Raw genomic sequence first — 23,445 nt, 5'->3', positions numbered from 1 at the left:
TAACTTTTTTGAAAATCTTGGCCAAGATTCTCAAACTTACAGCTGTAGCCAGATCTCTCTTAAGCCTGGATTTTTACAGTAATTGTCTCTGCTTGGAACCACACCAACTTATGCCCTCATCTCTTACAAGCCAAGGGTCAGACTGTGCCAATGGAGTAAAAGGAGAACATAGAGGGGATCAAGGCCAGGTCTTGACTCTTCCCTGTCCCTTTTGTGATAATATGCAACGCTGAGGATCAACAGAAAGCAGTCTCAATTCTCTTGCAAGCTCTGAGGCTGGGACAGGCCTTTGCATATGTCTTATATTTTCATTTGTAGCCCAAGATAAGAAAGCTTTTAAAATTATTGCAATAATTATAATATACCAATATTCCAGTAGGTGGAAACTGAGTCCTTATAACCTTTGAGTCCTTATTATTTAGGCTTGATTTTTAGCAACAGCCTGAAATATCCATCTTGTTGTATAGGTATGGAAACCTGGAGACCTCAAACTGTGAAGAAGATGGGAGCCAGAATTCCTCAGAGTCCAAAACAGTGCTCAGAAAGTAAGTGTGGCTTTATGCTGTACAGCAAAACCTCAGTCAGGATTGGATATTGAGAAAGGATGTGGTCAACATAATCCTCTTTTCCTTTGAAAATAAGCAGAAATCCATACTCGTTTTGATAACACAAAGCAGTAACTCTGTCATAACTCTAACAGATAATACAAACATCAAATCTCTGAGGGAGGCAGGGGAACTTTCCCAGAACAGATCAGACATGTTTCATGTGGTGGCCAACACATTATAGTGAGAAACTAAACATGTTTGTTTCCCTTGCTTTTCTTATCCACAGAAATATATGATTATTATTGATTTTATATTGTATTGTGATAGTGCCTTGAGACCCCAAATGGAGATGAGGGCCTGCTTGTGCCAGGCTCTGTACATGATTCTAAAATCATTTTCAAGTTTTGATGGCATGGTATGTTGTGTGCAAAATGGTGAAGCTATTTAAAAATATTAAATGTAAAAGAATAGTTGTCTTTCTCTCTTTCTAATTTCGTGTGAAATATTATTTATCTTTAAGAGTCAAGAATAGAATGAATCTTAGGTCACAGTATTCGTACTTTGACACCTGAATGATCTACAATTTGCATCTGCAACGGCAGCATAAAATAGCTGGATGATTGTATTTGATTACCCTGAGTAAAGACCTTTGACTCAGCTCTGTACAGCGTGTCAGTGCTGTCAACTTCCCCATAATACCGTCACAAGTTCCATCGATGGGAGCATTATTAAACGTTTCTTAATTTCATTTTGCTGGTTTGTCTGTGGCATAACTGAAGAAACGAGTCCACAGCTTTCAAGTTCTTCAGTTTGTTTTGAAAACAGTAAGTCCAGCACTCCTTTCCCATCACATGCCATGTACAGCATAACCAGTGTTCCAAGCTCTTACTCTAGTATGTGTTCCTGCTAGAAGTAACATTTTAACTGATGTTGGGGTTTTTGGGAGGGGGGAGGAGGTGGGGTTTGCATTCCCTATTCCAGCATTGTCTATTCCTAAGACACAGGTAGATGGGTTTTATAGAGTATGGCATAGTTTTTCAAAACAGCATTATCTTCTAAAACACTGCCAACTCATCTGACACGCCAACCCCACCACAGCCCAGCTCCTTTCTCTACTGGGTCTCTGTGCTCCTTGTGATGTCACAGCATAGCATGCTGTGGGGCATCTTATTGAAGCTGAGCTGGCAAATCTGGACTTGAGATGGTATAAACCCCACTCAGACTGTAAGTTTGACAGTGGGATCCATACCCTGGTGCCCTTTGCTGTGTGGGTTTAACAGGAACAGAATGTGGGTTAGTGGTTAGGGACCATGCTTTGGAAATCAAGACTTCCTGCTTCTAATGCCCACTCTTAAATGGAGAGTTTGTCTACATGTGAAACGCTACAGAACTGTAACTGTGCCTCTTTAGTGCCTCAGCATATACCCTACTTACACTAATGGGACGGGTTCTCTCATCGGCATAGGAAATCCACCTCCCCAAGAGGTGGGAGCTAGGCTGATGGAAGAATTTTTCTGTCAACCTAGTACCATCTACATGGGGACTTAGGTGGGCTTAACTATATTGCTCAGGAGTGTGGATTTTTACACCCTGGAGCAACATAGCTGAGTCAATCTAATTTTTTAGTGTAGACCACCCCTGATTTGCTTGGTGACCTTAGGCAAACTGCTTAACCTCTCTGGGCCTTACAGTTTCCTCATCTGAAAAATACCAGTAATGAACTTACAGGAATGTAGTGGTGCTTAATTAATGTTTGTAAAATACTATGATATCCTCAATAGAAGGCTTTACTCAGAGATGAAGTATTATCCTGTAGTAATTTTTAGTTATATACTTGTTGATCACCTTTAAATAAATGAGGTCAGAAATTAAGAGCTAACCATTGATAGAAGAAGAAGTGTACTGGCTGTCAAGGCATTTGTACTGGGTTCAACACGGCAGCTTGAGTCTCTGATTCCTCTCTGCTTGAGGGAAAATAGAGGTAGCTGTATTGTCCCCCCATTTTGTCATAAAGCAGTCATTCAAGCACATGTGGTAGCTTTTAAATATGTCAGAAATACAGAGAAGGCAGTAAAATGTGGTGGGTAGAGAAAATGACTGAAGGCCAAAGGGTCCTGGGCTCCAATCCAAGCTGAGCCATTGAATCCCTTATGACTTTGGGCAAGCCACTTGACCTTTCTGTGTTTGGGTCAACTCAGCCATAAAACTTGAGCTAAAGCAAGATCTTGTTGCAAAACAGATGATGGATTTGAGTGTGTTTCATGGGAAAATAAACAGCTGAGGACCAAATATATATGTGAAGTATAGGGAATATGTAGTGGTGTGGTATAGCATAGGGGTTTCGTCAGCATGAGTTTGAGATGGGGGTGTTACTCACGAGTGGTAAATTTTAAAATGTACCATTGAAAAACATTGGTACCATAGGAAAAACAGATATTGAAAATGTGCTTGAAAAATATACCAACATAGAAGGAAAAAATGTAATATAAGGAAAAAATTGAAAGCAGAAGAGGGAAAGAGGCGAGAACAAAAATGGAGAAGATACTTTCACCAATGTAAATCCAGAGAGACTCCAATGTCTTTGTGGAGTCACTCTGGATTTATACCCATGGAGTAAAATTTGACCCTGGATGTAAATTTGAGAGAAAATGGTTGAAAATAGTGAGGTTTTTCACTGATATTGTCATTCAACGTATGTGCAAAATGACAGTCAATTGCATGTCAAGTGTGTGGAAGTGAAAGAGCAACAGAAGTAGCAATTAACAAAAGTATGTGTTGTGGGGTTTTTTAAGCAGCACTGCCTCGCACACTTCATCACCTTCCTGCTATTTGCTTTTCCTGCTACACCCGTAGCTTCTTCCCTCTTGATACATAATTAGTGCACTTTTGCACAGCCCCTGAATGCTAAATTGGTGCAAGTTGCATTGCTTTATCACTTAAATACTTCTTCTTGTGAATCTACATCCAGCATGTAATTTACACTAACATTTCCAGCACCGCTGAATTTGATCCCGAGACCTCCATGGGAGTGGTAACTTCTTACAGCATGTCTGAATATTATCCACATTCTTTTTTTTATTATTAATTTACAAAAAGTTTCATACTAAAAATTTATAACAAAACGCATCCGATTAATAAATCTATAAAATGTTTACATGCTTTACACAGATGTTTTATAACTACAAATTCACACTCATTCCTCGCCATTTCCCACTGTGTCCCCCTTGGCTGCTCTGGCTACTTGCCTCTAACTTTAATGATAGATTCTAGGAGGAAGTGGATAGCTTTCTGGTCATCTTGTATAACACGTGGTACTGGTAACTCAGACTTTCTCTTGCCTTGCGATTCTAATTCAGATACGATTTCATAACTCATTTCTCATAGAAGAGAAAAACGATACATCTTATGCTCACATTTTTCTAAGGATAAAAGAAATAATAATAAGAATTGGTAGTGTTGGTCGCTAGAAATAAACCTGTCTCAGCATTTCTCTGTGGACAGTCTCACAGGGAATCATAGTCAACAATTTTTTTTCTTTCTCATATACTTTACTAGTCTCCTATTGTGACAGTTCAGAGTTATGTCTGGGATTTTAGTACCTCATCATAAAATTTAAAACCACAGTTCCGCTGGTTTTGTACAAATATGCTACATAAGAGTTATGATTTTAAAAACAACTTTAGGATCAGACTTTAAAAAAAATGGCCTGTCTGCTCTCCAGGGCTAGTAAAGATCTCATGGTTTTTTGTTTTTAATAAAAATAGAGATTTGCTCTGGCATTTTGTGTCATAACAACCTGTCCCACACTGTTGTCTATTGTGCTGGGCAAATAAGGAGTACGTCAGTTCAGGATAAAAGAATACATGAAGCAAGGCAAAATAAGAATCCATATCAAGAGTAGAACTAAGAAGAAATAAGAAAGCTTAATAAAGGTATAACAATATGATAATATTGAATGCCTAGAAGTTTACACAATAGACCAGTTACCTTTTTGACAACTAGGCTGTATAGTTCAGATGTGTGCCTGGGTTGTCTTGTTACCTTGTAACCAATATATAGGAAAATGCTACATTATTTTTTGCTATATTAATATTCCCGGTGCACCTCTGGTACAAAGACCCCACAGGCTACATTGGCGTTCGCTGTGGGACACTAGAAAGAGAAAGTTATATCCTCGAGCTTTCGTGCCCCTTTTAAGTATTCTGTGGAGTGGATCAGCCAACCCAAGCTATTTAGGGGCCCCAGGTTTATTGAAGTTGTTTAGTGTATTGTGCATAAGAAAAACAAGCTTTCAAGAGATATCCCTCGATCACAGAATAGGTACCAGAGCAGTGGTGTTCAGGTCCTGAATCAACTTCTTGGCATTGATAGAGGTTGTACTCTCTACACATCTCTGAAAAAGCTCATTTTCCATAATAAGTTTGAATTCAGGGCTAGTTTAGTGCTGACAGACTGCTGTAATAATACCCACAACTTAGACATATGGGCACAGTCCCAAATCTATTAAAGAGGCAACACATTAAAGAAACTGAATATTTCCCATACTTAAGATAGCAAGCATTTAGAGTTGGCCAGAGCTCATTCAGGACAGATGGAGACTAGTAAAGCCTTTGCAGTACAAAGTGTTGCATCTGCTTGTCTGGGTTGCAGATCTGTGCTTTAAATGGATACTGGAGAACATTTACCAGTTGTCAGGGTCAAATGTAGTGCTGAGATCATGTGCCTGTGGTTCACTGCTGGGGTTGTGACACTGGGAGTGCTTGGTAAGTGGCACATTATGCACTCCAGCTAAAGGTGTTTAGAATCTAGCCATCAACTTGAAAGGCTCATAGTAACGTTCGTTCATAGAAATGGTGAATCAGTCTTCAGATTAGACTGCAGATTAGAAGTGTCTAATCTAAATTTAGAGGTTCATTTGTGATGTTTGCAGTAAAGGGGGACAAGTTTAATGTTAATGGGTTGCCACAAAGCCACTGATTTGGTCATATTTATTCAGTGTCCTGATATTTGCGTATGTCCACAGAGAAATGCTGAGTCAGGCTAGGCATTTCATTGAGTAATCTGATTTGGAGAGATATCAGAGGATGTTGTCTGTAAACAATATGATCTTATATTCTTACCTGTAGATAGAAATGCCTCATATATTTAGCCAGTGAAATTACTATTCAAAGAGTATCAATAGACAGACCAAACAAAATCTAATAACGGTAATAATGGAAATGTTTCACATATGTTACACAGTAAAGAAAGTGAATCACATTTGAATCCATTAATTTACACGGATGCTCTTGAGTCGCAATAGAAAAGCTAAGAGTTTCAGTAAACCCTGTCCAAAGTTATATTTCTCAAAGATACTGAAAAGAAAGCTTCTGAGTCAGAAAAGCAGCCTCCTGATTGTGGTATCAGATATTTAGTAGGCATTTTTAGTTAGCTTTATTTATTTTAATTATTTGATTTTATTTTGCAGCATAGTGAAAACACATTAAGGGTGCTATGAAAAAGGAGATTGCTTGTCTCAACCAGACTAACTGAGGTTTGGGAAATATACAAGCTCGCTTTTGTAGTGCAAAGAATCAGTGAGCTTCACACTCACTGGAAGCCTCCAAACAGTTCTCTTCTCCCATATCCCCGAGCATTACTGTTGCACCAGCATGACAGAGGATTGAGGTTTGAGTCCCAAATGAACTGGAGCCACATCCAGGAAGATGCAAACAGAGAAGACTGTATCTTTCCTTCTAAAATTGATTTCAATTTACCAGTTCGTGATGTCCCCTATGTACCCGTTAAGTGACAAGGAGCAAAAGTGAATCAAAACATCTCTAAATGCTTGGTGCCTTTGTTTACTGAGCTAATGTCGAATCCAACTGAATCTGCTTTAGCTAGAACTATAAAAGGAACTTGGAATCTGATGCAGGAAATGAATCAGGCATCAAGTTCATGTCTAACCCCTCTTTCTCCTGCTGCACAGGAGGCTTCCACAAAGCCTCTCAGTAATAATGACCATGTGACATTCTTAGAGGTTCAGCTCTAATAAAGTACTACAGTGTTCCATGTTAATTATCCAAAACACTAGAACCTTCAATATCAATGCTGCAATGTTTTGGGCTATTGTTATAGAATGCTTGGGGCTGGGGAAAGGTTATTTTTAATAAACTATTGATCCAGACCCTTTTGTGTCTTTAGAGCTTTGTGACAGAGAATTTGCCTTTTGTTACCTGTAAAGCTTATTATTTCAGTTGCTTATAAAAGGGTTTGGTGTCCTTAAAGAACCAGATACTATGGGAGGAAAATCTGTGAACCTTTGGCTGACATTTGTACAAGTTTTTCCCTGGCTTCAGGAGATGTTCCTGAGGATTTGAAAGTAGCAAACAAGATGATTCCCATATTACTTTAGACAAGGTAAAACTGAGACAATATGGTTGGGTTAACTTCATTTGTGAGGGAAATCTTGGAAATCATGTGAAACGGGAATGGTGGGACTGGCCCTTGCAAAGCACAGTTTGGCTGTTGGTATGTAGCATGGATTTAGGAAAGGGGAGGTCATAGGAACAAAAGCTTCCTGTCTGGCTGGCTGATTCAGTAAGAAACTAGTCAGCCATCCTATATAACCCCTTATGCAAATATACTTAGTGCTGCGCAGAGCTGAAAGCATAGCTTATGTTCATAAAAACTTCTCATCCTGGGAATAATAGTGGTGGACTTGGCAGAATTTTTAACCTCAACCAAGCCACTAAGATCCCCAAACTCTTTCTTTAATACCAGTTGGGGTAAGAAAAATGCTGTGTGGCTACCTTCGCAGAGAGAGGTCCTCAAAATTCCCGCACTTGCTCCGTCAAGGCCCCACGTCATAGCTATCCTTCCAGTCAAGGAAGATTGGGCAGAGCTCATCTTGTAGCTTATCAATGCCACTCCAGAATGAATTGATGGAGTTGCAGTTAAGAGATATGAGTGACTCTCTCCCTCTGATTTTCCATGTGTTTCCTGTCCTCCTAGCTCTGCTCGCTGGGTGTAACAGAATCTTTGGGGCCTCTGCAATAACTTCATAGCATGTCACAGCGTTGGGATATTGCATTGCCTTGGGGCGGGGGGGGGGACATAATGTGAGGTGATGAGTGGTGTCCTGTGGACCCATTTTGAAAGGTGACAAAACTACAGCTCTCTTCCCATCCAGCAATGGGCTGAGTGAGGGATTTAAAATTTTAGGGATAGGGTTCATACCAGTGGAGCAAGGAGAACCTCTAGACTAGTGAATAACAGCTTGAAAGCATTACTGAACGGAGCCCACATTGTGTGGCTCTCAAGACAGGAATTTAAAATCTAACGTTCTGTGGCAGCCCACAAAATATGCAGTACAGTATAGCAGGGGTTCTCAACCTTTTTCTTTCTGAGCCCCCCTGACATAACATAAAAACTCCATGGCCCACCTGTGCCACAATAAATGGTTTTCTGCATATAAAAGCCAGGGCCAGCATTAGGGGGTAGCAAGCAGGACAGTTGGCAGGGGCCCCACACCACAGGGCCCAGGCGAAGCTAAGTTGCTCAGGTTACTGCTTCAGCCCCAGGTGGCGGGGCTCAGGGCCTGGGGCTTCATTCCCAGGCAGTGGGACTTTGGCTTTCTGCCCTGGGCCTCAGCAAGTCTAACACTGGTCCTGCTTGGCAGACCCCCTCAAACCTGCCCACAGCCCCCCAGGGGGCCCCGGACCCTTGATTGTCCCCACACTGTATACTGCAGTGGTTCTCAGACAAAGATTTATGGCTTGCAATCTCCCCATGAAGAATGGATTCTATGATGTTGCTTTCCTGTCTGAGATCTTGGAAGTCTCACATTCCTATCTGTTTCTTGGCCTATCAAGTACAGGGAGTTTCTTCCCAGGGACATCAAACATAAAGCTGCTACAAGAGTTGGGCACTTGTCCAGCCTTTCTTCAGAATGCTTCCCTCCCTAATGTACTGATTGTTTAATCAGCCGATAGGAGGTCAGTGGGATATAGCCCCTGTCTGCACAATGTACTTTTTTTTTTTCTTTTCCCCTCTTGACTGAAATTATTTTGCTGGCAAAATCAGTGTCTGTAACTGCTGTGAACTTTTCAACTCCACTCTGAGAGATTGGGCTTGTGTTAAACTCTGTTTACTTTTCAGTGTATGAAAGTGCCCGTCATCAATGGCACTAAATATAAAAAAATGTGTTGAACAGTATTAGCACTAAAAAAAAAAAAAAAAACCCCTTCTCAGAGCTATAAATGAGCTCTCACTTGCAACTCATCTCCAAATGGGCAGAAGCCTTGATGAAAGGTCAACTTACCCTGGCCCCTGAATTCAACAGACTAGTTGTTTATTGTAAAAGTGGGTTAAGCCACTGGTACTTCCAAAATAGCAAGACATCTCTTTAAAATGCAGTATGGACATTGAAATAAAAGTAATTTTTAAACTAACCTCTGACTGAGGAATGAATGACCTTGTTTAATGAAAAATATTAATAGTGAAATTAATTCTTCAGGCTGTTCAGAAGAATAAAGCTGATAACCACAAAGAGCTTAGATCCTGAAGTCCTTGCTCGGTCGTTAATCAAAGGGATTGTTGACTGAGTAAAGATGACAGGATTTGGCCCCAAGCAGGGGCGGCTCCAGGCATCAGCATGCCAAGCGCGTGCTTGGGGCAGCAAGCCACTGAGGGCGCTCTGCCGGTCGCCGCGAGGGCGGCAGGCAGGCTGCCTTTGGCAGCTTGCCTGCGGAGGGTCCGCTGGTCCTGCGGCTTCGGCGGACCTCCCGCAGACGTGCCTGCGGAAGGTCCGCTGGTTCTGCGGCTTCGGCGGACCTCCCGCAGGCACGCCAGCGGGAGGTCCGCTGAAGCCGCAGGACCAGCGGACCCTCCGCAGGCAAGCCGCCGAAGGCAGCCTGCCTGTCGTGCTTGGGGCGGCAAAATGCCTAGAGCCGCCCCTGGCCCCAAGTGAACCACCTGAGTTGTATGGTCTTTGTTTTGAGTTTGTAATGAACCCCCAAACCAAGAGAGTTTTGCGTGTTTTCATCCTTGGTTGTTAATGTTTTGTGCAGCTCGGTTCTTGTAATTCTAGAGTTACCCCTGCTGGCTGCTCTAACCAAGCAATATTACTGTCAGCTTTCAAAGCACTCCTTCTGACCAGAAGAGCAGATTGCTTGCCATGTTATAGAAGGGAATGGAAGAAACATTAGTTGAAAATACGGAAATGTTTGTAAAATAGCAAGTCAGCATAGTCTTAAAAACATACTGGCTATATAGGGAAAGAACATGCAGTATGGCTAGAACATAGAACAGAGGGTGGTAGACAACCCAAATGCTAAAGCTTTTGAGGTTTTATTTTGCATGGTTAGTTGAAGCCAAACAATCTGCATTTTTTGTGCCTGCTAAACTGAAAGAGAAACTTTGCAAAAACAATTTGGTTTGTATTTTGAGTGAAGGTTGTGCGTGTTTGGAGCAGGGATGTTTCTATTATTATCTGAACCATTTCACCCAGGTCTAATGGTACCTTGTTTGATAGAGATACTGGATTAGATAGGCGGGTTTTGGTGCTGCTAAAAAGAATGGATCTGATTTGCCACTGTCTTGCATCTTTGGGGAGTGATTGCGCACCTATTTACAATGGTGTATATAACACCACTGTAGTCAATGGTAAAAATCTGTGTAAATGAGATTACAATAAAACTCATGTGCAATAAATCTCGTGTGCAAAAATGGCACCAAATCAGAATTCTGTGTTCACTAACAGCAGTGGTAATATATTACACTTATTCTGTACCCTCTTTACACAGGTATACATGACAAGTGGATTTTTTTATATACCGTATATAATCAATCAATCTTTTCCAATGTATTTCTTTTCAGTGCAATAGCCTCAATCTTGAGAGCCTGGCTTGACCAATGCTCTGAAGACTTCCGAGAGCCACCCAATTACCCTTGTTTGCAGAAATTGCTGGATTACCTTAAACGGATCATGCCAGGCTCTGACCCGGAGAGAAGGGCACAAAACCTCTTGGAGCAGCTTCAGAAGCAAGAAGTGAAAAATGAGAGTAAGTTACATTTTTGCATGGCTGTTACTGCCTAATCTCCCAGACTATCCTGAAGAACCTGAATTTTCAGGGTAAATTTTACGGGGTGTATGATTTTGATCTCATTTACGGTGATGTAGATCAAGAGTGACTCCACTGAAGTCAGTGAGGTTACAATGGATGTAGAATCAGGCCCTCTGGACTTTTGCTTAGCTGTTTGCTTATTGAATCCCACAGAGATTGTAGCTACCGTAGGGATGAAATACAAACATGAAGTGTGGAATCATATGTCTAGTAATTCTGATCGAAATTTGGGGAACTCCAGTGTTTCTAAGAACTCTGCCAGTGCACAGAAGTTGCTGCAACAGCGATATAGTTAATTGCAATTGCATTCTCTGTCTTCAGAGTAAAACCACAGCTGCTCTTTAATTAGTTTTCTCATTAAATTAATTAATTAATTAAAATCCCATCAAATGTTACTATGCTGTGACCAAATGCAGCTTCAGTCACAAGCCTATTTGTCACGAAAGCTTCTCTTCCCAGTTACCACCATGTCAAAGGAAATGCCTGTGGCTGTTTTTTCCTATTTGAGTGACAAGCTGCTGACATCCAAGGACAGAGGAAAATGTTACTTTACCAGGTCAAAGATCCATTGAAACAATAGTGAGCTGTAGTAACACACAAATGCTATGTAGTGTCAAACTTGGCACATAGTCCGTACCCCAGTTAGAAAGTTTCCTGTGGCATAATTAGCATAGCTAGAAAGTTACCGGAATTTGTGCAATGTGAGAACTAGATTCAGTGTCCATCTTTGACAGATGAATGAAAGGAAATGATACACGGAATAAGAAGGAAGAAGGCAAACAACAAAAAAGTAGCATTTCATCTCACAAACATTACCTGCCGGATGTTCCAGAAGTGAGGAATTATTGCATAATCAGACACAATGCCAAATGAATTTATGCATTTAAATCTGTATAAAAAGGCCTATTGCATAAAATCCAAATGTTTTCCTCGTAAGAAAAAAGCAAGTCTACAGCGTTGCTAATATGTGTCTAATGATGTTCTTTCCTGGATTTGGTTCTAGCAGGCCAAACAATGAAAGTCCAAAGGCCCTGTTTTTTAGATCCAACTGTTGTCCAAAAGGAGCAGAAGTTCCCAGGCACTCAGCTGCTGCACTAATTTCCTGAAGTAACACTTGAAAAGGTTCCTATTTGAGTCACAGGCACTTCACTTGAATGAGAATAAAATTACTTGAATGCTGCAAGGATAAAGGCAGTTAATAAAAATTAACAAGTTATTTTGAGGGTCTGATGAGAGCTGCTTTATAGTGGTGACTCATTTTATTTCATGTCCGTTCTACGTCTGCTCACCTTATACAAAACTGAAACAATAATTTGTTTCAAAGTTCAGATTTGAATACACGATAATAATCATTGTTATAATTTAATGCTATCTAATGCCATACATTGACATGAACTTTACAAATATAGACCCGGATCTGACAATCTGATTGATATGGGCAGACCTCTATGGGGCTTTGCACAGGTCCACCCTTTGTGGATTAGACTGCCAGATTGTGGCCATAGAGACTACATGTTCTCTGCCCCAAAGAGCTTGCAACTTTAAAATATACAGCCAGGCAAGCACAGGAGAGCAGTTCAGGAGCAGGAATGTATGGAGATTACTAGTGATGTCAGGAAGAGAATAGCAGGTTTGAGAGATGGGTGTTAAAGAAGGATTTGAAGGCGGAGAGTGTTCTTCGCAGATGGGGACTGGAAGGCTGCTTCGGGTGTAGGGACAACGTGACAGAAGGTGTGAAAATGGGAGTGGGAAAAGAAGATAAAGAGGGCTGTAAGGGAAAAGACTGGAGGGGCAGGAAGGTATGTAAAGGAAATGAGAACAGAGTTGAAGACAAGATTGTTTAAGATCTTGTGGGTGTCATGGAGTTGAATTTGATAATCTAGGATGCAAAAAGGCAGCAAGGGGCAGTGTGCTCAAAAAAAAAAAGAGGAAAGAGGTGATTTTCATAAACTGTTATGAAAATTTGGGCTGTCAATTAATCGCAGTTAACTCATATGATTGACTTAAAAAAATTAATCACAATTTATCACAGTTTTAATTGCACTATTAAACAATAGAATACCAATAGTAATGTATTAAATATTTTTAATGTTTTTCCACATATTCAAATGTATTGATTTCAATTACAACACAGTATACAAAGTAGACAATGTTCACTTTATTTTTAATAGAATATTTGCACTGTAAAAATGGCAAACAAAAGTAACAGTATTTTTCAGCTCACCTGATCAAGTACTGTAGTGCAATCTCTTTATCGTGAAAGATCTACTTATAAATGTAGGGTTTTTTTGTTACATAAGTGCACTCAAAACCAAAACAATGTAAAACTTTAGAGCCTACAAATCCACTCAGTCCTACTTCTTGTGCAGCCAATCGCTAAGACAAACAAGTTTGTTTACATTTACGGGTGTTAATGCTGCTTGCTTCTTATTTACAATGTCACCTGAAAGTGAGAACAGGCGTCCGCATGGCACTTTTGTAGCTGTCATTGCAAGATCTTTACGTGCTAGATATGCTAAACGTTCGTATGGTCCTTCATGTTTTGGCCACCTTCCGGAGGACATGCATCCATGCTGATGATGCTCATTAAAAAAAATAATGCATTAATTACATTTGTGACTGAACTCCTTGGGGGAGAATTGTATGTCTCCTACTCTGTGTTTTACCTGCATCCTGCCATATATTTCATGTTATAGCAGTCTCGGTCATCATGATGACCCAGCACATGTTTGTTTTAAGAACACTTTCACTGCAGATTTGACAAAATACAAAGAAGGTACCAATGTGAGATTTCTAAAGATAGCTACAGCACTTGACTCAAGGTTTAAGAATCTGAAGTGCCTTCCAAAATCTGAGCGGGACAAGGTGTAGAGCATGTTTTCAGAAGTCTTAAAAGAGCAACATTCTGATGCAGAAACTACAGAACCCAAACCACCAAAAAAGAAAATCAACCTGCTGGTGGCATCTGACTCAGATGATGAAAGTGAAAATGAGTCAGTCCGCACTGCTTTGGATCATTCTTGAGCAGAACCTATCATCAGTATAGACACATGTCCTCTGTTATGGTGGTTGAAGCGTGAAGGGACATATGAATCTTTAGTGCATCTGGCATGTAAATCTCTTGTGATGCAGGCTACAACAATGCCGTGTGAACGCTTGTTCTCACTTTCAGGTGATACTGTAAATAAGAAGTGGGCAGCATTATCTCCTGCAAATGTAACCAAACTTGTTTGTCTGAGCGATTGGCTGAACAAGAAGTAGGACTGAGTGGACTTGTAGGCTCTAAAATTTTACATTGTGTTAGTTTTGAATGCAATTGTTTTTTGTACATAATTCTACATTTATAAGTTCAATTTCCGTGATAAAGAGATTGCACTACTGTACTTGTTAGGTGAATTGAAAAATACTATTTCTTCTGTTTTTACAGTGCAAATATTTGTAATAAAAATAAAGTGAGCACTGTACACTTTATATTCTGTGTTATAAGTGAAATCAATATATTTGAAAATGTAGAAAACATCCAAAAATGTTTAAATGGTATTCTATTATTAACAGTGCAATGAATCATGATAATTTTTTTTAATCGCTTGACAACCCTAATGAAAATCCATTTCCATGTGCTTATTTTTATAAAATATCTGCAGATAAGTCTGCAGAGGACACTTCCACATACCTCCTTTAGCTCTGTCAATAAATTGGTGTATCTGGATTCCTGTCTCTGCCTTCCAATAGTTCTAATTTGTTACAGTAGAGTCTTGCACTAATGACTGGGAGACCCAATGTGAGCAACTAGAGTTTGCAAGGTAGTGAACAAAGAGAAAACAAACATTTTGGGGGAAAAGGAAGATCCATCACATAATGTCCTTTGTTATTTTGACATTTGTTTAGTTGTAATTTGATATGAAATACTTCAGAGATACTCTGAAATGTATTGTATATTTTGTCAAGCCTTAATAATTGAGACCTCATTACAACAGCTTTGCTGTTAAATCTTTGTTGAGAGATGGGAGAGTCCACCAATTTTTGTATTTTTTTTTGACTGGATCTCCTCTTCCTACAGTAAAATCCGTGGGATGGGGACTTAGGGAGAATGAAATATCTTCATGGATCCTTTAGGTGAGATCCTCCCTAAACCTTGAGTGGTGGGGAAAGTTTTCCCTGATGGACTAAACTATGGTTTTCTCCCCAAACCTGGAGAGTCCTCTAGGATCTTTGTGCATCTTGGGGGAGCCACAGGCTGTCAGAGCCATCTGCATTGAGTCCCTGTGCCTCTGCACCAGCTCTATTTCCCCACTCCCAAGTAATGCTGCTCCTGTGGAGTCTGTAAAGGAGGATCTTGCCATGGAGAGACAGCATCAACTTTGCAGAGCAGGGCCGCCCAGAGGATTCAGGGGGCCTGGGGTCTTCGGTGGCGGGGGGCCCCCGCTTTGGCGGTAATTCGGTGGCGGGGGGTCCTTCCGCTCTGGGACCCGCCGCCAAAGTGCCCCGAAGGCCCGCGGCGGGGGCTCCCCACCGCCGAATTACCACAGAAGACCCGGCACTTCAGCGATGGGTCCCGCTTCGGCGGTAATTTGGTGCGGGGGGTCCTTCCGCCCCGGAGCGGAAGGACCCGCCGCCACCAAATACCCAGAGCAGAAGAAGCTCCGAGGGCTCGGGCCCCATGAGAGTTTTCCGGGACCCCTGGAGCAAGTGGAGGACCCCGCTCCGGGGCCCCCGAAAAACTCTCGTGGGGGCCCCTGTGGGGCCCGGAGCCTGGGGCAAATTGCCCCACTTCCCCCCCCCCAGCGGCCCTGTTGCAGAGCAGGGAGGGGAACCATATTGGGTTACTCTCTCTTTTCCCCAGCTTGAGCCACACCAGGATTTCTATAGGACCCCAGGAAGGAGAGTTTGCTACCAAGGAAATGTCTAACACCCCACCCCTCCATACAGGAGAGTCTAAATCTGAATGCAAAAGGTCCCCTATGCACTGAATGTGGGACACTATCTGGCCCTTTGATAGTGCAATTTTTTTAGGTTATAAAGCATACTGACTATCGAAGGGTGGATTAATGAGGTTCTGCTATAGGAGGGAGAAATTTTTATACCTGTAAGTCTTGTCTGTGCTGGTTGTAAATTCTTCAGAGGAAGGACTTTCTTCCATCATGTGTCTCACTACAATGCCTAGCACAATAGAGCCCTGACATCAGTTAGGATCTGTAGGCTTCACTATAATACAGATAAATAATGGTAATTACCAATATAAATAATGGTAATAATAAACAATGGCCTTAATGTACTGTTTAGCATGTGTATTTTACTAAGTAATATTATATTTTCTATGCTGGACAGATGGGTTCCATAGCACCTTCGCTTTCAGCTTTGATGAGGAAGAGGAAATGGAAACTGGAGGGCCAGAAGAGTTCTCTTTTTTCCCAGAAGACCTTGTGGCAGAGCAATTAACATACATGGATGCAGTAAGTACTGTGTACATTTAGGAGGAAAAGCTACTGGGGAAAATGCTAGGGTACTTAGTGTTGTTATTTTAATCTTTTTTTTTAACTCATGTTAACCAATTCAAATGTAGTGTTTCAGAAAGCTGTTAGCCTTATCAGGGCAGCAACACAAAACTCTCTTAGGTTATCTGATCCTATTTCAGCCAGTTGGATTGTTGCATTCAGCCAAGGGTTTTTAAAATTGTGTGTGTGTGTGTGAATATATATTGCTAGTTCATGGCCTTTTTGTAAAGATCAAGGAGATCATAGTATATGTTTAATATCTGATACTGGTTGTGACTATATCTCACTCTTACATAGACACCTATAATTACTATGCTCATACTAGCCTGTTCTTGTGGATAGTATTGGCAGAGGTGAAAGTAAGCTGGTACGGGCCGGTACGGAGGACCGGTAAGAAAAGGAGACTGAGGGAGGGAGAGAGAAGCCTGCTCCCTGCATAAGAGTAGTTTAAACTCAGCTGTTCCCTGATGGTTCAGCCCCCAGGGCTAGGTTTCTGGCATCCTTGTTAATTTCACTCACAGTAGCTGGGGGGAGAGGGTCGAGGGGAGGGTGTGTTTGACCATGGCAGGGGCAGTCCTTTTCTGCCCCCGGGATGAGGAGATCTCTCCAATACTAATATACACAACAAATACAAGCATTTGGCTGCACAGCTTAAACCCAGAGCTAATAAAAGCAGGTGGAAGGGGAAAACTCACTGTCACATTGTCCCCCTCCTCCAGCCAGGCTGCAGACAAGGCTCTGCATTCCTTCCCCACCCCCAGCAGGGGTTCTCCTCTAGGCTCTAGCTTGCAATAGGGACACTGGCTGAGATGCCTGCTGCTGCTGCCTGCAAAAGAACAGTTTAAACTCAGCTGTTCCCTGTGCAGTTCAGTGCCCAGAGTTAAGAGCCGTTTCTGGCATCCTTGTTAATTTCACTGCCAGTTGTTGTTGGGTGTGTGTGACCATGGCAGGGGCAGTTCTTTTCTGCCCCCGGGATGAGGGGATCTCCTAAACACAATCAAAATCAGGAACCATTTCCAAGTTCAAATCTATCCCATTCCTTCCCCAGCAGAGGATCATGGTTGTGATGTCCAAATTGCTTGCAGATCCTCTTTGAAATGTTACTGTTTAAAAAAAAACAACACAAAAAACATGGAGAACATGGTGGAAAGATGTGTCATGATGATTAGGGTTTATTTTGGGCAAAGCAATTTTGCTAAAGCAACTAAAGATTCACAAGGAAAGCAAATAGCCCCCATAGACAAAACCACAAAGGGATTGGAGGGGAAAACTGAATATTCAGGGAAATTATTGTGCCTCCTTTGAAAGAAATAGTAGTTTTCATTCCAATCCACCCTCTTTATATATTGATTTAAACACCTGAAATGTCCTTAGGACATCAGGTGCAATCTCAGTTCTCTTTTTGTTTTGTCCTGCCTGCAGAGTGCAGAGGCTGAAATTGACAAAACTTTCTGTAAATATCTTGTATATTTCATAAAGGCTATTCCAGTTGTCCTTCATTCACCCCTGACGACCCCCCCTCCCCCCCGGCTCCCTCCCTGGCTGGCTGGCTGTGGTTTTTGCCTTGGTTACTTACTCCTTGGCAGACCCAGCCCAGCGGCACCTGCTGGCTCTCTGCAGGCAGCAGCCCACAGGGGCCGGTTGCTGGGGTCGCTGCTGGTCGGTGGCAGGCTGCAGCTGCATTGTTTGTGACACATTCATACACATACACATACATACAGTCAGAGGTGAAAGTAAGCCGGTCCGGTCCGATCCGGCGTACCGGCAAGAGCCAGTGCGCCGTGCTGGACCGCATCGATTTCCACGGTGGCTGGGCTGGGCTGGGCTGGGGCCAGGATTTAAAGGGCTCCGGGCTTCCCTCAGCGGCAGGAGCTCTGGGCCCTTTAAATCCCTCCCCCAGCCCCGCAAAGGTCGGGGTCCCCCCGGCGGCTGGAGCCCCGGGCCCTTTAATTTGCCCCTGAGCCCCGGGGGCTCCCGGCCACCTCTGCAGCTGGGAGCCCCTGGTTGATTTAAAGGCTCTGGATCTCCCAGCCACAGCTGGTTCCCCAGGGCCTTTAAATCTTGAGAGGCCACGCCTCTTCCAGATGAGGCCACGCCCCCCTCAGGACTCTGGCAGTACCGGTAAGTCCTGTAAGTTACTTTCACCCCTGAGTATTGGTATCTTTTGATATGCAGATAAAGGTGTGTGTGTGTGTGTGTGTGTATACATAAATAGATATATTCATACTGTATATGTGATATGTGTATACACAAGACACGGTTCCCCCCACCCCCTTTAGCTTTTTGCCAGCCGGGGGGAAAACATTTAACCCCTACCCCCAAACACACACACACGGTCATTCAGTGAACCAAAGAAAAAAAGGCTGGTCAATCAGCATGGGGGTAGGAGGGAACCCAGCTGAACATGACAGTGGTACAGCACCCCCTGGAAGACGGCATCCAGGGCGACTGCCCGGCTTCCCCTCCCCGAGAACCAGCCCTGTGCAGCCGTCCAGTAGCTCAAACAAGCTAAGTGTTCTAAGTACTTTTTAGCTGACCATGATACATTTCCTTTTTGTCCTCAAGTATATATGGAGCAGAGTAAATTTTCATATCAGAGAAAATGAGCATTTATCTGTTAATACACTCTCAGTTTTACTGTAAAAAGATGTATTTCTACATACTAACAATAGGAATCTCAGAGAGCCCTGTTGATTTACAAACCTCTTTCTTGTTCTAGAAGCTCTTTAAGAAAGTGGTGCCCCACCACTGCTTGGGGTGCATCTGGTCTCGGAGGGATAAGAAAGAAAACAAACACTTGGCGCCCACCATCAGAGCTACCATCTCTCAGTTCAACGCAGTTACCAAATGTGTCGTCAGCACCATCCTGAAGGGCAAGGACCTCAAAACACAGCAGAGAGCCAAGATCATTGAGAAATGGATTCATATTGCGCATGTAAAGCATTCGTTCTGTCCTGTTTCAGTTAATGGTTGGTTGGGAGGTGGGGGGTCATGTGCTTTGTCCACGAGTTATTTTTCACACTGACTCCCTTGGTGGCCTTGGGCAAGATCCTGCATTTCCCCATCCTGAAAACGAGGTTGTTAATGCTGCCTTATCACAGCGTTGTGGGTGTTAATGAGTGGATGATGCATGTGCTTCGAAGGTAGGAAGTGCTGTGTCAGTGCTATTATTATGGTGAGAGAGGTTTGCAAAGTCAAACAATTCATGTTCCCTAGGAAAGAAAAATGACTAATCTTCTTGATGGAAGTGGAATTCTGTCGAGGTCCTCTTAAAGTTAGATGCATTAGGCCATATTTCCCAAGGAAAGTGTAACAGGAATGTAATAAGGTCATTGATGGTGCCCACAAAACCCCACATAGACTGGGTGGTTGCATCTACAGCCCATTTGCTCACTCAGGTATGTGTTTTGCTTACACACAGTCAAACGTTAATGAGTGCAGAGGATGCTGCTCATTTTTGTGTGTCCCCCTGTTGCATCCTTATTTGAAAGTTTGTCCCATCTGTTGTTTTGAGAGGGGAGTTCTCCAATATCCTCTGATTTTTCTGCCCTTTTACTCCTCTTCACCCCTTTTATAAAAGGCCTCCACACTGCTGATGATCTACACCATAATCTAGGGCAGGCAGGGTCTGGATGAAGCTCCCTCTAGAGCCTCGATCAGTCAGAGGGGGTCAATGGAAAGCGATAGGTGTTCTCCCTTTGACGGACTCAGTGCAATGATTCTGCAGCGTTCTTTCTTAGTCCTTGATGCCATGAGGGTGCGGAATAGGGGTGAGAAACCAAGCTCGATTCCAAGTGCGGGCCTTCCCACATGGTAGCACTCTGTGTTATTAATAGACTAATGGACCCCCAAGGCCTAAATTTATTAATACTTATTTATCAGTTATCCAGGAATGATTGCATCCCTCTTGACACTTCATGACTTCTGAGTAAACTGTGTGAGATGATTCAGGGACAATCTTTAAATATCATAAGAACATAAGAATGGCCATACTGGATCAGAACAATGGTCTGTCTAGCCCAGTATCCTGTCTCTGACAGTAGCCAGTAGCAGACCTTCAGGGGAAGTGTTCAAAACAGGGCAGTTGGAGTCATCCAACCCTGTCTTCTCATCCCAGCTTCTGGCAGTCAGAGGTTTAGGGTTGTCCTGAACATGGGGTTGCATCTCTGACCATCTTGGCTAATAGCCATTGATGGACCTATTTTCCATGAATTTATCCAGTTCTTTTTTCAACCCACTTATAGTTTTCGCTATCACAACATCCTATGGCAATGAGTTCCACAGTTTAACTGTGTGTTTTGTGGGAAAAGTACTTTTGCTTGTTTGTATTAAACCTGCTACCTGTTAATTTCATCAGGTAACCCCTGTTTTTTGTATTGTGTGAAAGAGTAAATAACACTTCTCTATTCACTTTTTCTATACCATTCATCATTTTATAGACCTATATCATATTCCCCCCCTCCCATCATCACTTTTCTAATCTGAACAGTCCTAATCTTTTTAGTCTCTCCTTGTATGGAAGCCATTGCTTGCACTTCTCTGAACCTTTTCTAGTTCCACTGTATCCTTTTATGAGATGTGCCAAACAGAACTGGACACAACATTCAAGGGGTGGGCAAAGAAATATGAGTAAAACAGTAAAAGGTGCTTCCTGTGCCCTTTGCTTTAATCCCAGTTTGTGTTTCTCCTGTTCTAAATGGGAAACTGGGCTTTTGAGCAAATGGAAACTATTTTGAAGGAATCGAATGCAAGTGAGAGTCTATGTTTCGGCTACCAGAAATACAAAATCCCTTAGAAATAATTCATCTTCATCTTCAACAGGTAATTGTAATTTCTTTCCTTCCCCATTTATAAATCCCATAAAACTAGAATTTAAAACATGAGATCACCAAACTAGATATTCACTTACTTAAACACAACGTATTTCAAAGTAAAGTAAATGGTCAGACTTAGGTAAATGATCAGACGCAACATTTATAATAATAATAATAATAGTAAAAGTATTTTGGAGAAAAAGCAAAAAAATTAAGTTCTTGCTCATAGTGTTGTTGTTTTGAATAACTCTTGACACTGCAGTATATTTGCTTACGGACTCATTTACTTTGTCCATTGGGCATGGTCCCTAGTTTGTAGTTACAGATTTACTCAAAAGACCAGAAGAAATGTTAGGAAAGGTCGTCTGGTTCAAGATGCCTGCCCTTTCTTTGCTTCATCTTAATCCTATTTCCCTGCTTTTCTCCATACCCCAGGTGTCTCTAGAACTCCTTTTTACTCTTTGTTTCAGTTGCTTTCCCTAGTAATTGATTCCATATGTTTCTCACTTGTTTGCATGATATCATTTTGTCTGAGTTCCTTCGGCAACCCTGGCTTCCTAATTTTTTAGATTGTATCTTCTATTTGTTGGATGCTTTATGAACTGTGCTCATGAGGGCTGGGCTGCTGGCACTGAGATAGTTTTGTTTGAATGCTTCAGTGTTCCTTTAAAAATAAAGCTAACGCACATTAAAGAATCATGGATTCTTGCAAAGGGATACAAAATAAGCAATACTCAAAAAATCAGGACAAATATTGAGTTTTCCAGTCTTAATTTGTTTTTATGCCCCTAGAAGCAAAATTGTTAGTATTGGCACCTAGACAGGTGGGAATGGATGGCTCAGGGAACTCTGCTGGCTGACTCTAGGCACGTTGCTTCAACTTTCTGTCCCTCAGTTTCCCCACCTGTAAAATGGGGCTAATGATCGCTCCTTTGTAAAGCACTTTGAGCTTGACTGATGAAACGGGCACATAAGGACTAGGTGGTATTATGGGAAGTAGAGTCTTTCACCTCTACATTGGCAGTTCTAATTCAGCCTAAATCAGTAGGTGATCAACTTGTGTTATCATCTGATGGTTCTTTCATGGCCAGTGTGAAATGGCTTAGATGGTGTCAGTCTTGTTTTCTGGTACACAGGTGTCAATCACAAAAACCATCATCCAAGGTATTAATGGACACCCTTGTTTGGGAGTTAAGAGGTGAAGGATTGAATGGAGATTAAGCTACCTTCTCATTCCTGGGGTGATCCCTCAAGGACAGGGGATGCATATTGAGAGGGTAGTAGCAGTGACAGGGGAAGTCTGGGCTGTCACTGCCCACATAGTATCTGATCTTTGACCTTCAGCCTCCAGGACTATCAATCTAGCATCTTTCACCAATCCTAAATTCACACACAAAATTAAATACTGCAGCCCTAGTTGAACCCATGAAGAATGTATGTGCACACTCAGTCAAGTAATTGCATGGGCAGAATGGCTAGCTATACATACTTCTAAATAGAATTGCTTATTTTGCATGCACAAATGAATGTTTTGCATATTTAGGTGTCTGTGATTGAGAATCTGCCCATTAAACTGGAATTAGTCACTATAAAAATGACTCTGTAAATAAGGCAGTGTGGGGTTCCATGTTTGTCTGTCAATGACTTCAGAGCCACTTTGATACGTTTAAAAGTCAAGATATGTTTTTTCTAACTGCCAGCCCTTCAGACTCCATCTCGGATCTAAAATTACTGAGCAAGAACGGCCAATTTTCTACATTAAATATTTTCTTTCAAAATAAAAAAGGAATCACTAATTGCCTGTTAACCTTGATTTTAAAAAGGAATTTTATTTTTGAGTATTTCAGGTACAGGAAAGCTTCTGATTGTTTTATGTTTGTGTCACTTAAAAAGAGGCAAAGCAATTCTTAAAAAAAACCCTGAGGCAGAAAAATGTTTAGCCTGTAGTGAATAAAATGAACATCTGAAAACACGGATATACAATGGGAGTCCTGATGTTTTTCTTAAATCCAGTGGAAGCTGTAAACTAAAGATGGGCCCACACTGGCACCTACTTTCCCAACCTCTTTCATGTTTGGGGAGCAGAGTGTTTCAGGATCAGATTTCTGGCTCCAAACCATCCCCTATGGTTTGGGTTCTTAGCTGAGCCCGAACCAAGAAGAAACTTGTTTTCTCCTGTTGCCAAAGATCTTGTGAGAAAGCTGTTTTGTGAGATTTTGGCACAAGGTGCCAGAAATCTTACAAGAATAGCTTTTGAGCTTTTGGTATCATCAGGTCTGATCCTGAACTTTGGCCCCAACTACAGTCTTTTGACACCAACCTTAGTACAAACATAGCCCAAATGCCATCACCATATGCTCTGCTACTGTCTAATATTAACATTATAAGGTAAATTCTTAAACCGCATCTAAAGTTGTGCATAGCTTGTGCTCATAAACCATGTGACTAAAGTTAGAGGCTGCATTTTAAAATGTGACTTTTA

At 41.8% G+C, this 23,445-nt stretch overlaps 1 protein-coding gene across 8 annotated transcripts in view; it reads left to right on the top strand.

Moving 5' to 3' along the window:
- RGL1 (ral guanine nucleotide dissociation stimulator like 1) overlaps positions 1 to 23,445 on the top strand; it is a 160,363-nt gene that overhangs the window by 105,173 nt on the left and 31,745 nt on the right. For all 8 annotated transcript variants that reach the window (XM_045026585.1, XM_045026590.1, XM_045026591.1 and 5 more), the window contains 4 exons: positions 468 to 545; positions 10,407 to 10,591; positions 15,983 to 16,107; positions 18,869 to 19,084. In XM_045026585.1, the coding sequence (XP_044882520.1) occupies positions 468 to 545; positions 10,407 to 10,591; positions 15,983 to 16,107; positions 18,869 to 19,084 (604 nt within the window). The remainder of the gene's footprint in view (positions 1 to 467; positions 546 to 10,406; positions 10,592 to 15,982; positions 16,108 to 18,868; positions 19,085 to 23,445) is intronic.

This window comes from Mauremys mutica, chromosome 8, assembly GCF_020497125.1.
Source record: "Mauremys mutica isolate MM-2020 ecotype Southern chromosome 8, ASM2049712v1, whole genome shotgun sequence".
NCBI lineage: Eukaryota > Metazoa > Chordata > Testudines > Geoemydidae > Mauremys > Mauremys mutica.
The sequence above is the reverse complement of the archived record's forward strand: the minus strand, read 5'-3'. Positions and strand labels throughout refer to the sequence as shown.